The 13,089-nt window shown below is 35.0% G+C and overlaps 1 protein-coding gene across 1 annotated transcript in view; it reads left to right on the top strand.

Annotated features, from left to right (window-relative positions):
* CACNA1D (calcium voltage-gated channel subunit alpha1 D) overlaps positions 1 to 13,089 on the top strand; it is a 157,275-nt gene that overhangs the window by 51,602 nt on the left and 92,584 nt on the right. The window contains exons 4-7 of the mRNA XM_062008666.1: positions 136 to 275; positions 4,034 to 4,176; positions 4,962 to 5,114; positions 5,650 to 5,846. Coding sequence (XP_061864650.1) covers positions 136 to 275; positions 4,034 to 4,176; positions 4,962 to 5,114; positions 5,650 to 5,846 — 633 coding nt within the window. The remainder of the gene's footprint in view (positions 1 to 135; positions 276 to 4,033; positions 4,177 to 4,961; positions 5,115 to 5,649; positions 5,847 to 13,089) is intronic.

Raw genomic sequence — 13,089 nt, forward strand, 5'->3', positions numbered from 1 at the left:
AACTGCCGTGAAGTATCATGTCATTGTATCTTCTTAGTGTTGATCAATACATCTTTCCCATTTACTGCAAATTCTAACTAGTAAAAGAACTGTTCAATTATGTTGTCTTTCACTGTACTTTTTTGTCTTTTACAGGAAAAAGTAGAATATGCCTTCCTGATAATTTTTACAGTTGAAACATTTTTGAAGATTATAGCATATGGATTATTATTACATCCCAATGCATATGTTAGAAATGGATGGAATTTATTGGATTTTGTAATAGTAGTAGTAGGGTAAGTAACATCCTTCATTATTCAAAGATTTAAAATCTTCTTTACAGTGAGGTAGTTATAGATCTGTTTGGCTGCAATGACCTACACTTACTTTCTGTTATTTTGGAGTAAAAGAAAGAACTAATATGAATGAAAAATTCAGAACCGAATCCTTAAAGTTTTTAAGTGTTACACACAGCTTTTTGTAAATGGTCCCAGGGAATTCTGAGTTCTGCCAAAAAATATTCCTTGGTTACTGTCTTTCAGAATCTTTTCCATCTGACTTTTCCAAGGTGAACTCTGAATGCCTTTTCCTAGGATAAATTTTGGTCCATACATGGATATTTCATTTATACTTCAACCCCTATAATGTTCTGTGAGTTTGTCTATTTTATGAAGAGCTCCTGGAGAATCCATATATTTTAAAGTGGAGAATAGTGGTCACGGGAGACAGAGAAAACTGAGTGATTCCTTGACCTTTCGGAAATCTGGAGAAACTTGGGCTTTCCTTTGGGATGTTGCACGTCAGGCACAGATGTACATGGCTTTGGCTTTCCTGAGGGGTAATGTATGCTAAAATAGACTTTTGTACCCTCAGTGCTTTGCTGTACCAGGAAACTCTGGAGAGTTTGTTCTGCTCCTCAGAGGAGGGACTACTTGGGCCTTAGGCAGGTTACAGAAGAGTGGAGAGTGTAACATCCCACATTAACATATGCACCTGCTTGTCATAACATTCTATGTCAGTAGCTTCATGTCAATGGTTGTGCTAGTTCATCAGAAGATCCTACTCTCAACGATTTAGGGAATTAGCCTTGAGGCATATATTCTCCAATTCCCAAATATTGTTGAAACTATGCTGAAAAAAAGGAATTTCCACTGCTGTAAATTTTGATTACAGGAAACATTTATCACATAGAACACGGAGATCATTATCCACATATAACTTTGTATATTGTGGCTGGCTTGCAGAGATGACCTTGGCATGTAGTGTGCAATTAAAATTTAATTGTTAAGTTCAAAGTATTTCATGGGTTGCCTGTTATTGAAAAGGCCCAGAAATTAGAGAGTGTAGTGCTCTTAACTCATGTCATTACATTTAGGGAAAACAAAAAGATACAAAGTAAAGGAATTTGTGGTAAAGCATTATTAAATTTGGACAAATATTATGAATGTATAAATGACCAGTTTTTAGTGGTTTGATTCTGAGACAGTAAACGTTACTGAGAAGATGATATTTGGGCCAATTGCTTGGCATTCAGGCAGTTTTGGTCCAGGACTAAAATTTGAGTATAAATAGATCCACATCAGGTCAGGTCATTCTCAACAGATTGGCCTCTGTGCCTGAAGGGGAAGCTTGGTGGGCAGGTGTGGAGATCATCATATTTAAGAGCTCTATTCTCTTGCCAGGCACTTGCTTGAATAGACCTCTTCTCTTCTGTCAAGTGACCATGGAGTTACAGTAACCCTGGAGCAGTCTAATTAACATGACCTCTATCTTTGACTGTGTCCTAAATACATGATAACTAAAAAATTTTCCATTAACTCATAAAAGAGACACCATTGGAGGCTATATCTAGTTAGGTCAAATGCTCACAATGAATCTGTGAAAAATAGGAAGAAAAAAGGACCACATCCTAGGAAATACCTAAAATATCACACTAACGTTTAAAACCAAAAGTTAAGGAATATAGAATATTATGTAGGCTGTCATCAGTCTACCTGGAAGACAAGGGGGACCTTTAATCTCAGACACTGACAAAACTATGATCAATGGTTTTGGTCTTGTAGTCTGTGAGCAGCATTTCTGTTTCTTCTTTTAAGAACACAACCCACACGAGCAAGTAAGCAAGCATGAGTCCATTTATTTAATTAATACTTAAAAGCCCGCTGAAAAATTGATTTTCATATATAACCCAAGCTGGATGTGGAATCACTTCTGGATCTGATTCCATTTGACTAGTTTCATAATGAAATTTCATTAGATATTTTAATTACTTTGAAAGTGCTGCCATGATGTTCTGTATTGAATGTATTAGATGGAATGCCCTTCTCAGCAGAAACTGTAGCAGTCCAAATGCATAAATCTTTATACCAAAAGAAATCTTTACTATCAAAGAGAAGTGCATATGGAGACTTTTTTCCACAATGTAAAATTTTGCACTTAATCTTTGGTAAACTGCACAGGAAAACAAATTTCAGTTTCAGTAAAGGACATCAATTCTTTCATACCTTATTGGCTTTATAGGATAGACATAAAATGTCAGAGCTTTAGACTTAACTGTGATGTGACGTTCTGTCCTGTCTTTGCCACTTCTCTCTGAAACCAGAGTATGAATTACTTTCAGAGCAGTCTATTACTCACCTTCATGCTATGCTACGTCACTTCCATTCGTTGTTGTGCAAGAATACAGTCCTGTTAGAGGAAATGTTCATAACACCTTCCTATGCCTATAGCCCTTAAGTTTTCTGAATGATGAATGAACTGACAGGCTGAAAACAGCTTCTCTTAGTTCAGGACTTCGATTCTGAAGTCTGTTTAGTCATATCTGCCTCTCGAGCATGTATAGTCACTCTGAAACCCATCAGATGGCTCATTTTCTTAGAGTTATGCTTCTATTAAATTATAGAGCTGCATCAGGACCTGAAATATTGTCTGTGGATTTCTGTGGTTAGAGCAGTGTGTGGGTTGCTAGTGTTCATTCTGAGATCTGTTGTCTTTGTGGCTAGATTTCACTCTGGAGGACAACAAAGCAGAATAGGGATGGGTATTGACTGATACAGGTCAATTGCTTACTGGGGGAAGAGAAAGACTTCAATATTCTAGTTTGGGCAACCTATTTAGTAGTACATGATTTCTAGCAACTACCCAGCATGACAGAATTATGAACAAAAGATGTGAAAACTTGTCTTGAGAAACTCACAGATATGCATGTTTCAGGAGTCCTTTACAAGTTTGAAACCCTTTTCAGGATTACAAAACTCTATTGACTTGATAATCCTTTCAAGAGAAGTTCAGTTTTGCAGATACTGAAGTACAAGCTCTGTGCAAAGGATAAAATGGCTTGCATGGTCTAGTGACAGTCAGAAAACCTTATACCTGAAATACAGGTCGAAACTGAAAGAAAAATAAGATTATTTTGCACTTCAACCACTTGCATCACTTTGAATTGCTACTAGAAATGAGAAGGAAAAAGAAAACTCTTGTTTTCCAGACTATTCTAATGAATGATTAGCTCATTTCTGCAGTGAAGAAATACAATATAATAAATGAGTCATCTGGGAATAGTTTTGTCCTCAAAGATATGTGTAAGAAAAAAAAAATGTTTGGTATTATGAAATGTGGGACTAATTATTTTTAAGATATTCACGTTTTGCTGACTGTATTTAGAATATTGAGCTGCAGTGTCTCTTAGAGTACATATATATATTCCACCAAACTTAAAACAGATGGTTTCTAGTGATTATCTCTTTCATTTTCTAAAGAGAAGGCTAATTTTCCAAATCTTACAGCTAAAATGCTTGAACAAAGAAGTGGCAAACTAACTTCATTTATTTAAAAATAGCAGACTGTGTACAAGTAGAATGCTGGTTTATACTGTCTGGAGGGATTAGAAACTCTTGCACTTCATAACTTTTCCTGTTGTGATTTAATGTGTAAACATACCTCTCATTTTGACAGCTGAACAGCTTTTCAGAGTTATCTGCAGTTCAAGTAATTTCCTAATACCTTTGCAAGGTAAATAGATGTTGATGACCTTACTCTTCATCTCATTTCATAGATTATTTAGCGTAATATTGGAACAATTAACCAAAGAAACAGAAGGTGGCAGCCACTCAGGTGGCAAACCTGGTGGCTTTGATGTCAAAGCCCTAAGAGCCTTTCGTGTATTGCGACCTCTCCGGCTTGTATCAGGAGTGCCCAGTAAGTTCATTTCTGTTTAATTCTATTGGAATGAATGCTTTAACTGATCTGTTCATTTAACTTTCTTGTTCTAGACGCTAACAGAAATGAGATGATATTGCTTTGGTTTTTTGTTATCTGGTCTTGTATATAAAGTGTTCCAGGATGAATGATACCCTGTTTCAAGTTGAACAAAGGATTGTGAATTCATTCAATGTATGATCATCTTACACAGTTGAATAAGCAGTCATGGCAATACGCTTCCTTTTTAGAAGCTCTGTATAAAAGTAAATGATATGTTAAAATGCAAATACACCAGAAAATAAAATTCAGATTTTTTTATTACAAAACCCTGCAGATATGAAAGTGTAGGTGGTCCTAAAATAATTATTGTTTTGGTAAGTATATGTCAAAGCACATGACACATTTCATATTTCCTGTCCTAGCCAATGCACAAGAATGCCTTCTGTTTATCTCAGTAGAGATAACAGATAAATTAGGAAGCTTAATAAGTAGAACAATGTTTTTTAAAAAAATGCAATTGAATTTTCTGATACTATTTCCTGTTTTTTTAAAAAACATAAATTCTTGTGACACAGGAAATAATTAGACTTTGACACAAATTTTTAGATTCTTATGAAGCATTTTATATTATGGGAGTGTCTTGTGATACTGGGCAGTAGCAATGATGTTAAAACTCTGTATGCCTGTATCATTAATTTATAATAATGTGTAATTATAGACATTTGATAAGGCAAGATAGAGAAGTCTCTTTCATATATTGTCTCTTCTTTTTTTTCTTTTAGGTTTACAAGTTGTCCTGAACTCCATTATAAAAGCCATGGTCCCCCTCCTCCACATTGCCCTTTTGGTATTGTTTGTAATCATAATCTATGCTATTATAGGATTGGAACTTTTTATTGGAAAAATGCACAAATCTTGTTTTCTTATTGATTCAGGTAAGTCATGAAACTGTTGACTGATGTAAGGGATTAGTTCTGTTTTCTTTCAAGTCTAAGGGATTGCAGTTTGAAATAGAACAGGGGACAAAGCACTAAAACTATTGTAACCCCAGTTTTAACTGGAGTCCATTAAATTAAAACACTTTCCAAAACTGCAAACCAGTGAGAGACTAAACATGCTCTGAATAGGTTTTTATTTCTGAAATGTATAACTGAAAATCAATAGTGAAAAAAACAAGAATGACTATCCACAAAGGACAACTCAATCTCCAATTACTGCGAAGCTAGCATGTCCTATTCCAGGGGTGATATAGTTCACAGTCTGGCAGAGTCTTTCCTTCAGGATTCTGGCAGTATGGTAAGAACTGCAGTTTTGAATGAGTAATGAAAGAAAAGAATTTTCATCCATCCAGGTGAAACAAAAGTGTTTGTTATCAGAGAATTTCCATCAAGGTTGATATTTCTGCATGCAAAGAGGTAGCTCTGAAAAAATCAAGAACTGAAACTTCTGATTTATTTGGTCAATTTTCAGATATACTAGTTGAAGAAGATCCAGCACCTTGTGCATTCTCAGGGAATGGACGTCAGTGTGTCATGAATGGCACTGAATGTAAAGGTGGATGGGTTGGACCAAATGGAGGCATAACCAACTTCGATAATTTTGCATTTGCAATGTTAACTGTGTTCCAGTGTATAACCATGGAAGGATGGACTGATGTGTTATACTGGGTGAGTTCATAAATCACTGAGCTTTGTTTGCTTTTAAACAAGCTTCAATGTTCAAGTGAGAAATAAGCTGCATTTTACAATACCACTGGCAGGAAATCTTGGTGAATTTTGTAGGACATGAGCTCAGCTGTATACTTTTTCCAGTCACAGCATCTTATTAGATTCCTCAAGCTAAACAGACGTTTTAGCAAGAAATATATTCATTGCTTATTTGAGTTTTTTTCCCCCTATTCCACTTGGATAAACGTAATAATACATTTATGTCCTTTGGACTATCATTTTTTTGCACAAGCCTGCAGTTTTTAAGTATGTCTGTTCTGTTTAAGCTTAAGAGCTCTTTTAATGCAATATTTCTGCAAAATATTTCACAATATTAACATAAATTAGAACAAAGCAAGCTCTCAGCTGTCATTGCTTGCCATGGGGACTGGAAACAATTTGTTAACCATTCAGAAACAACAAATCATACACCTGTCTCAAGAATCAGTATTAAAAAATCTAGCTTTAAAAGTCACCACCTTTAAATACTACAGACATGGAACCTGCACAGTCTTACAACATAAATGGACAGCTGGACACAGCTGGAAAACTGAAGATATATTTAGTCCTGATTTTACAAATGAGAATAGGGGAAAAACACAAGATCTTTAAAGAAATAGGGTCACCTACATACACAGGTGGACATTTCGCTGCCTAACTCAATTCCAGTCTAAGGACATAACATTTTTTTGTGAATCTTTAAGCACCTAGACATCCGATGTGAGGGATTGTCCAAGGTCATTCAAAAAGCCTCCGACAGAACTTACCATAGGTGCTTACCATAGGTGCTTACCATAGGCAATTGATGAGAGTGTTCTGTAATACTTGGTACTCAACAGTATGTCTTTTGCAACAATTAGGACATTATAACAAATATAATTTTAAAAGTTCAAACACTGGAAAATGTTTCTGAAAGGAGGAAACTGATTACCACTAAGGATCACTATTAAATGTTTAAATTGGATAAACTATCTCAAGATGTATCTTACTGGAACTATAGATTGTATTACTCAAAGCAGGTCACATTTTTAATTTCTTTACATTTTTCTGTCCAAGTGAGACGGTTTACTGACAGCACATACCTTTTGGAGTATTGAATACAATTAAGGATAGAGTATTACTCAGTGAATAAACACTTAGTTTTACATGGCCATTTGTTGCAAATTAAGGCGAAATATGCTGTTGCTAAAAAAACCAACACCAGAATGTAGTCTTAGATAAAATCTGTGATACTAGAATACAGAATATGGAGATGTTATAAGATAATGTGACTACTAAAGATAATTAAGATGGTAAAATGGCTTTCTTTTTGGGTTGAAAGACAAAAAAATCCAAGGCAAAATATGGATCTCTCATTTTCTCAAAGAGACTGTGTGAATGTAGAATTATTATGTCCTTTATATGATTTCATATTAACAGTTATTTTAGTACCCCTAAAAAGAAAAGGGAAGGTTTACCATAATTCTGTAGGGAGGGAAAAAACCCCACATTTAACATGTTTCAAGGTAAAGTATGCCAAAAGAACCTGATAATTCCTCCATCACCAGCTTTTTCAAGGAAAAGTAATTTAAAAACTTTTCTATATCTTTGAAAGATATAGAAACAATCTGAGTGGCTCAGTAATAAACATATTTTTCCCTAAGAATAAAGGAGCTAATCGATCTGATACATCTTAAGACATCTTTGTAGAGTCTACATTGACAGCACAAAAAAATCCCCTCATTAGAAGAGGATGCTGAATATTGTCACGATCAGACAACAGGCCAGGCATAAAAAAAATGTGATTTTAAAAAAAATTCAAAACTGCACACATGAATTTATCTCCCTATAATGATTTCTTGACGTAGAAGACATTTACTGATATAGAGACGTCAGGTCCCATTTTATGACAACGTTGGGATTACTAGACAGGGAATTATAGAATCAGAGAATGGTAGAAGAAAATATTTATTGATGTAGTGAAATATAATTAAGTGGCTTTGGAATCTGTCATAGCTGACATTTAAGTAATCAAAGTATACATCTGTGTTCACTCTATGTGTAGTTCAGCAAGTTGCCCATTGTTAAGCTGAGGAGAAGAGGAATGATGATTTATGTTTTTTAATCTTACCCCTGGATTAAGCTGAAGTAGTTTCAGCAGTTGTTAGCTAAAAATTGGAAAAGATTTTTGTTCAACTGCAAATTTTGAAAACATTAGGAATATACCAGATTGTACTAAAAATGTCCAAAGAATCTAAGGAAACCATTTTAGCTAGAGATGCATGGGTTTTGTGAGTTGCTTTTTATCTAGATCTGTTGGTGATATGCAGACTGAATGGGTTTTAGACAAAATCTAAAAAAAAAAATCAAATCAAACCCACAGATATTAGAAACTGCACAAAGTTATGATTTCCATTACTATATAGGCTTATCTTGTTAGCACGTCTAATCTAAGTGGGTGAAATACATGCAATATTGTGCATCATTATGTAGCATTCTGTTAGCAAGGATGACAGCTAAAACTGACAGCTTCCAGTAACACTCATTAAAACAGCTTTTTATCACCTGGTTAACAACAGTAACATTGACTTAAAATTTCTCCAAGCATCAATAAAGATTTTTCTCTTATCCATATCTCTTAGAGATTGAGGGCTTGAGCCTGCTACTGCTAGGCGTTCTTCAGATCCTGGTGACTCATGTGGACATTGTGGTGCCCACCAGTTTGCAGCTGAATCCCACATGTTAGTTTTTAGAGTGTCTTCACCTGGCTACTTTAACTTCACTGTAACTCACTAGGTTGAGTGTGTTACATGTTTAGTCCACAAAACACATGACTCATTACTGCTAAATACTGGACTTAACTGTAGAGGTTAAGGGCTAGTGTCCTTGTTTTCACCAGCCAGCCAGTGTATGTGCTCCCAGATTGTATGAGATGTTTGTGGCTGTACATGGGCAGCATTTATATCAGGACTGCATTTATTCCAAGTCACTGTCCTTTCTCTTTTGCCTCTAACTTAAGGTTTTTGCTATTAGTTTTGAATCCCAGTGCAGTCCTTGTCATTGGCAAAGTGGCAGCTTCTGTGTGTCCAAATTTTTAATGCTCTGGCTGACATTCTAAAGCTGAGAGCACAGTATTCTTTGCTTCATTTTCAATTTATGCTAGCAAGCACTCAAGAATTACAAAAGCTGACTCTCCATTTGCATATCTGGCTCTAGATTTTTTCCATGTCTTTCAAACATCTAGATTTGTAGTCTATTAGTGGCAAACATGTATCTTGTAAATTGCTTTTTATTTTTAGCTATTTCACTTGATATGTAGGAACAAACATAGTAAGTGGTGATTCTTGCCAGTAAAATCCTCAATTGTCCTATGAGTACCAAAATTGTCACATTTAATTCTTCATGTTTTCACCGTAGTTATCTTGAGTTAACTACATTTGAGTAATCTACACTGACACTACTGTAACTGGAAGGAGCGATAGGCAGGACCTCTGGGAAACAAACCAGTTTATGTGATGGATTGCCAACACAGTTGATTCAGTGACTGAATAACTGTATTGTGGCTGAGTTTTACTAGGTAAACTTTATGGACAGACACCACATCACCATCACAGACAGATACCATCACACTACTAGAAGCTCCTCAGTTCTCTGACACCTAGCTAGCACTATTTAGATCTGGAGATTTTTGAGATTGAAGCACTGAAGTTGAAATTGCTGAATAATGGCTCATCGATGACTTTGGTTTTGCCTATTAATACACCTGCTGATATGTTAACAAGATGTTCTCTCAAGGATTAATGTTTAAAACATGTAATTCGTTACTCAAAATGTCAAAGCAGTCTAAAATATATCTAAAACTTAGAAAAGGTTTAAGGAAGGGGGTGTCAGTTTTTTTAAATACATCCTGTACTAATATATCAACTTTGTAAAACTGTGTCCTTTACTACTGTTTGACAGAAACATGTTATCATCAAAGAAATACTTCATTCATAATTCCTCCGTTTTTATAACAAAAGTTATGCAATTAAAAACATGCTTCTCGCTTTAGAAATTAAGCTTTATATGCCCCAATGTACTCCTTGAAGGATCTCACAACATTTGGAGAAAATGGTTCGTGTGTCTGAACACATTCTGTTTTGACCGCAGTGAACTTTTTCATATGTCTTATACACAAGTGTCTACATGGCCACTGAAGTAGTGTTACTGGAAGTAACATACCAAGATAGAAAAGACTGTATCAGTATTTCTTTAAATGTATTTCTATAACTAAATACAAGAGCTATGACTTCTTTACTGACTTTACAATAGTACAAAATGATTTTTTTTTTATTGTGCATAAACTGAAGGTGGAAAATTACTATATGTTTGTTTTCTAACTGAGAATTTGGAAAAAAACAAGTTCCACATAAACCTAGAAGGGAAAATAGTTACAAGAATATTGACTTTTCGTTTTTAGAGTGTCAATCTGATAATCAGAACTCAGACAATCATCTCTTTGCGTCACTTTTTAGAATGCTTCTAGTTTGAGAATCTTCAAGGATAGCCTACTCAGAAATGTTACAAGAGGATATAAACCAGCTAAACACAAGGAAATGTTTTGGAATACTTTAGAACTTTGAATAGAGTGATTTGATAAACCTATGGGAAACTACTCCACATAACCTGATCTAGGTGGACCTGTTTTAACAGGAAGATTGGACTAGATGATCTCTAGGGGTCCCTTCCAACCCCTACCATTCAGTGTAATTTGTCATTTTAGTCCTGTTCCAGCTGCAGAAATGGAAGGCATGTTGTTACATCCAAACAATATTTGTCATCAGCCACTTTCAGATTATAGTCTGAGAGGAGTCAAAGAATGTTTAACTGCCTTTTTGCTTTTGGAAATGAGTTGCAAATATTCTGAAAGCAATGTTAAAGAATGTGAAAAAATATGCTAGAAAAATATTATAAAAGATTTCTTTCTGCTTTTGTTATGTAATAAGGGTAGCTTAATGCTATTCTCTTAGCATCATGCAACACCACTCACAGGTCATCTAAGGGAGACTCTTCAGTGAAACCAGTCAGTTTATCCCCAAAGGCATTGATGTGCTGGATGCACAGAGCTCGCAGCCTTTGATGACAGCATAACCAGAAATTTAACACATGATATACAGCTGGAGAAAGAGTAATAGAAATTTTGGATGACAGTATTAATATACTGCATAAATCACAATTAAGAGCCAGCAATTGCAGACAGAATTTTTTGAACTGCTGTGTTAATTACTTGAATCCAATTTAATGTTAAAATCTAGCTTAACTCTCCTTGCCTTTTAGGAAATGATTTGGACTAATTACTTTTTTTGTCTTCTCTACATTTATAAAGCTCAGAATTAAACAATTTTAGATTGCAAAGAGACAATAAATTAGAAACCTTGGAAAGAGAGAAATGGGAATGATCAAATTCAGCATGTGAACAGAGCTACTAAGCTGAGGAATATGTATATTAAAAGTTTGAATTAGCCTTGAGAGGGATGATCATATAAATTTTTTCCAAATGAGCATGTTAAAACAAAGACCTCACTTGAGGAGGATTTTAAACTATCTCACATGGAAATATCTTTCCTGTCAAGTGAAATTGATTTACTTCGACAAGATATCTAGTATCTCAGTCTTGACTGACCGTTGACCTGTACAGCAGTCAGAGCACAGAACTAATTTCTTGTCATAGATCACTGCAAATACTCTAAAAAATATACTATTTCTTCCCAGGAAATTTATATAAAAAAGATAGAAAGTGGATTAGAAGTAGGCTAGACTTTAGATAGTGTTAAGGACTCGAGTAGTTGCCACAAATCATCCTAATTCCCAGACTATCCTAGGATAACATTTCGGTCGATTGTCAGATCTACTTTGAGTATTGGGGTTTTGTTCATGGTTTTGACATAAACTAACCATTTCACATTGTCAATCCAAACGCTACATGCTATTACATTTCCAACTTTCTGTACCCAGCATATAGGAAATATTAAATATATTCATTTACGACATAGTTTGCATGGTATACATACAGCTGGCATAGCAGATATGAAAAGATAAAGTTACTTAGTACGTATAACCAAAATGAATACTACTACTCTGTTCATTTAATACATAGTAGCTAAGTATTTAAAAATAAAGCCAGGGTTCATCACATTAAGTAATTTGAATAGTTTTTTGAGCTCTTATGTTTTATAAACCAAATCAATCAGTACATGTGTGTTATAAATATCTTATTTGAAAGATGCTACAACCAATGAAAGAATGGAACACTTCAATTTTGTCATACCTGGAATATAGAGTTTGTTAAACTTGGTAGAGTCCTCCCATAATCCAACAGAGAACCTTCTCTGGATGACTGTTTTGGAGAGGCAGTACGCTTTATTTTGTTATGGTAATGCCCATCCACTCTGCAGATTCAACCTGGGCTATAGTTACCTGAGAAATAAAAGAATTTCTTAGCAGTGAAATGTGATGTCTAGGCTTTCCTTTTGGAAGAATTATTTGATTTCCTGTCCCATTGACCCAGTTAAAGACAGTAAGCTGATTAATGAAGTACCACCAACAGTAATGAGCTAAAATAGCATCAGATGCAAAATAAAGTACCTGAATGGAGAAATAAAAAATTTAGACCCACATCTAAACTTATTTCTAATCAATATTAAAAAAAAAATTGTAAGCAATCATCTTTTGAAGAATACATGTTTGAGTACCTAAATGATATAGTTCAATATGTAACAACATGTAAAAATAGTGGAAGGTAGAATTTGAGGTCTGGTCAGATAGATCAAAGCAGATTAATCAAACTGAATCTTACAAATTGAGGTTTAACTTCAGAGGGTCACTTATATGTGTCCTGAGTACAACTTTATAGCTCCATTTACATGCAGAAGAAAGAACTGATGAACCTCAAGGTTCTCTGGGTAGTGTACCAGTTTTTTACTTTTCCAAAGATGTACTTTTTTTTAGGCCTACCTTAGTGACCAAGCCGTGGAATTCTGATTTTTTTCAGTTGTTGCTGAACTGAAAACAAGGCAGCAGTCTCTGAGTTCACATCCCACCAGTGTATGTCCCTGCTTGTTTCTGTGTTGCCAGTAAAACAAAGTTGAGTCTGGCCAACCAGGAGAATGCCAGAGAAATCTGTGCTTTACATCCGTAACCCAGATAAGGCTGAATACAAAACTACATGCTTCTAAAGACCAATGAG

This window comes from Colius striatus, chromosome 15 (genome assembly GCF_028858725.1).
Source record: "Colius striatus isolate bColStr4 chromosome 15, bColStr4.1.hap1, whole genome shotgun sequence".
Classification (NCBI taxonomy): domain Eukaryota; kingdom Metazoa; phylum Chordata; class Aves; order Coliiformes; family Coliidae; genus Colius; species Colius striatus.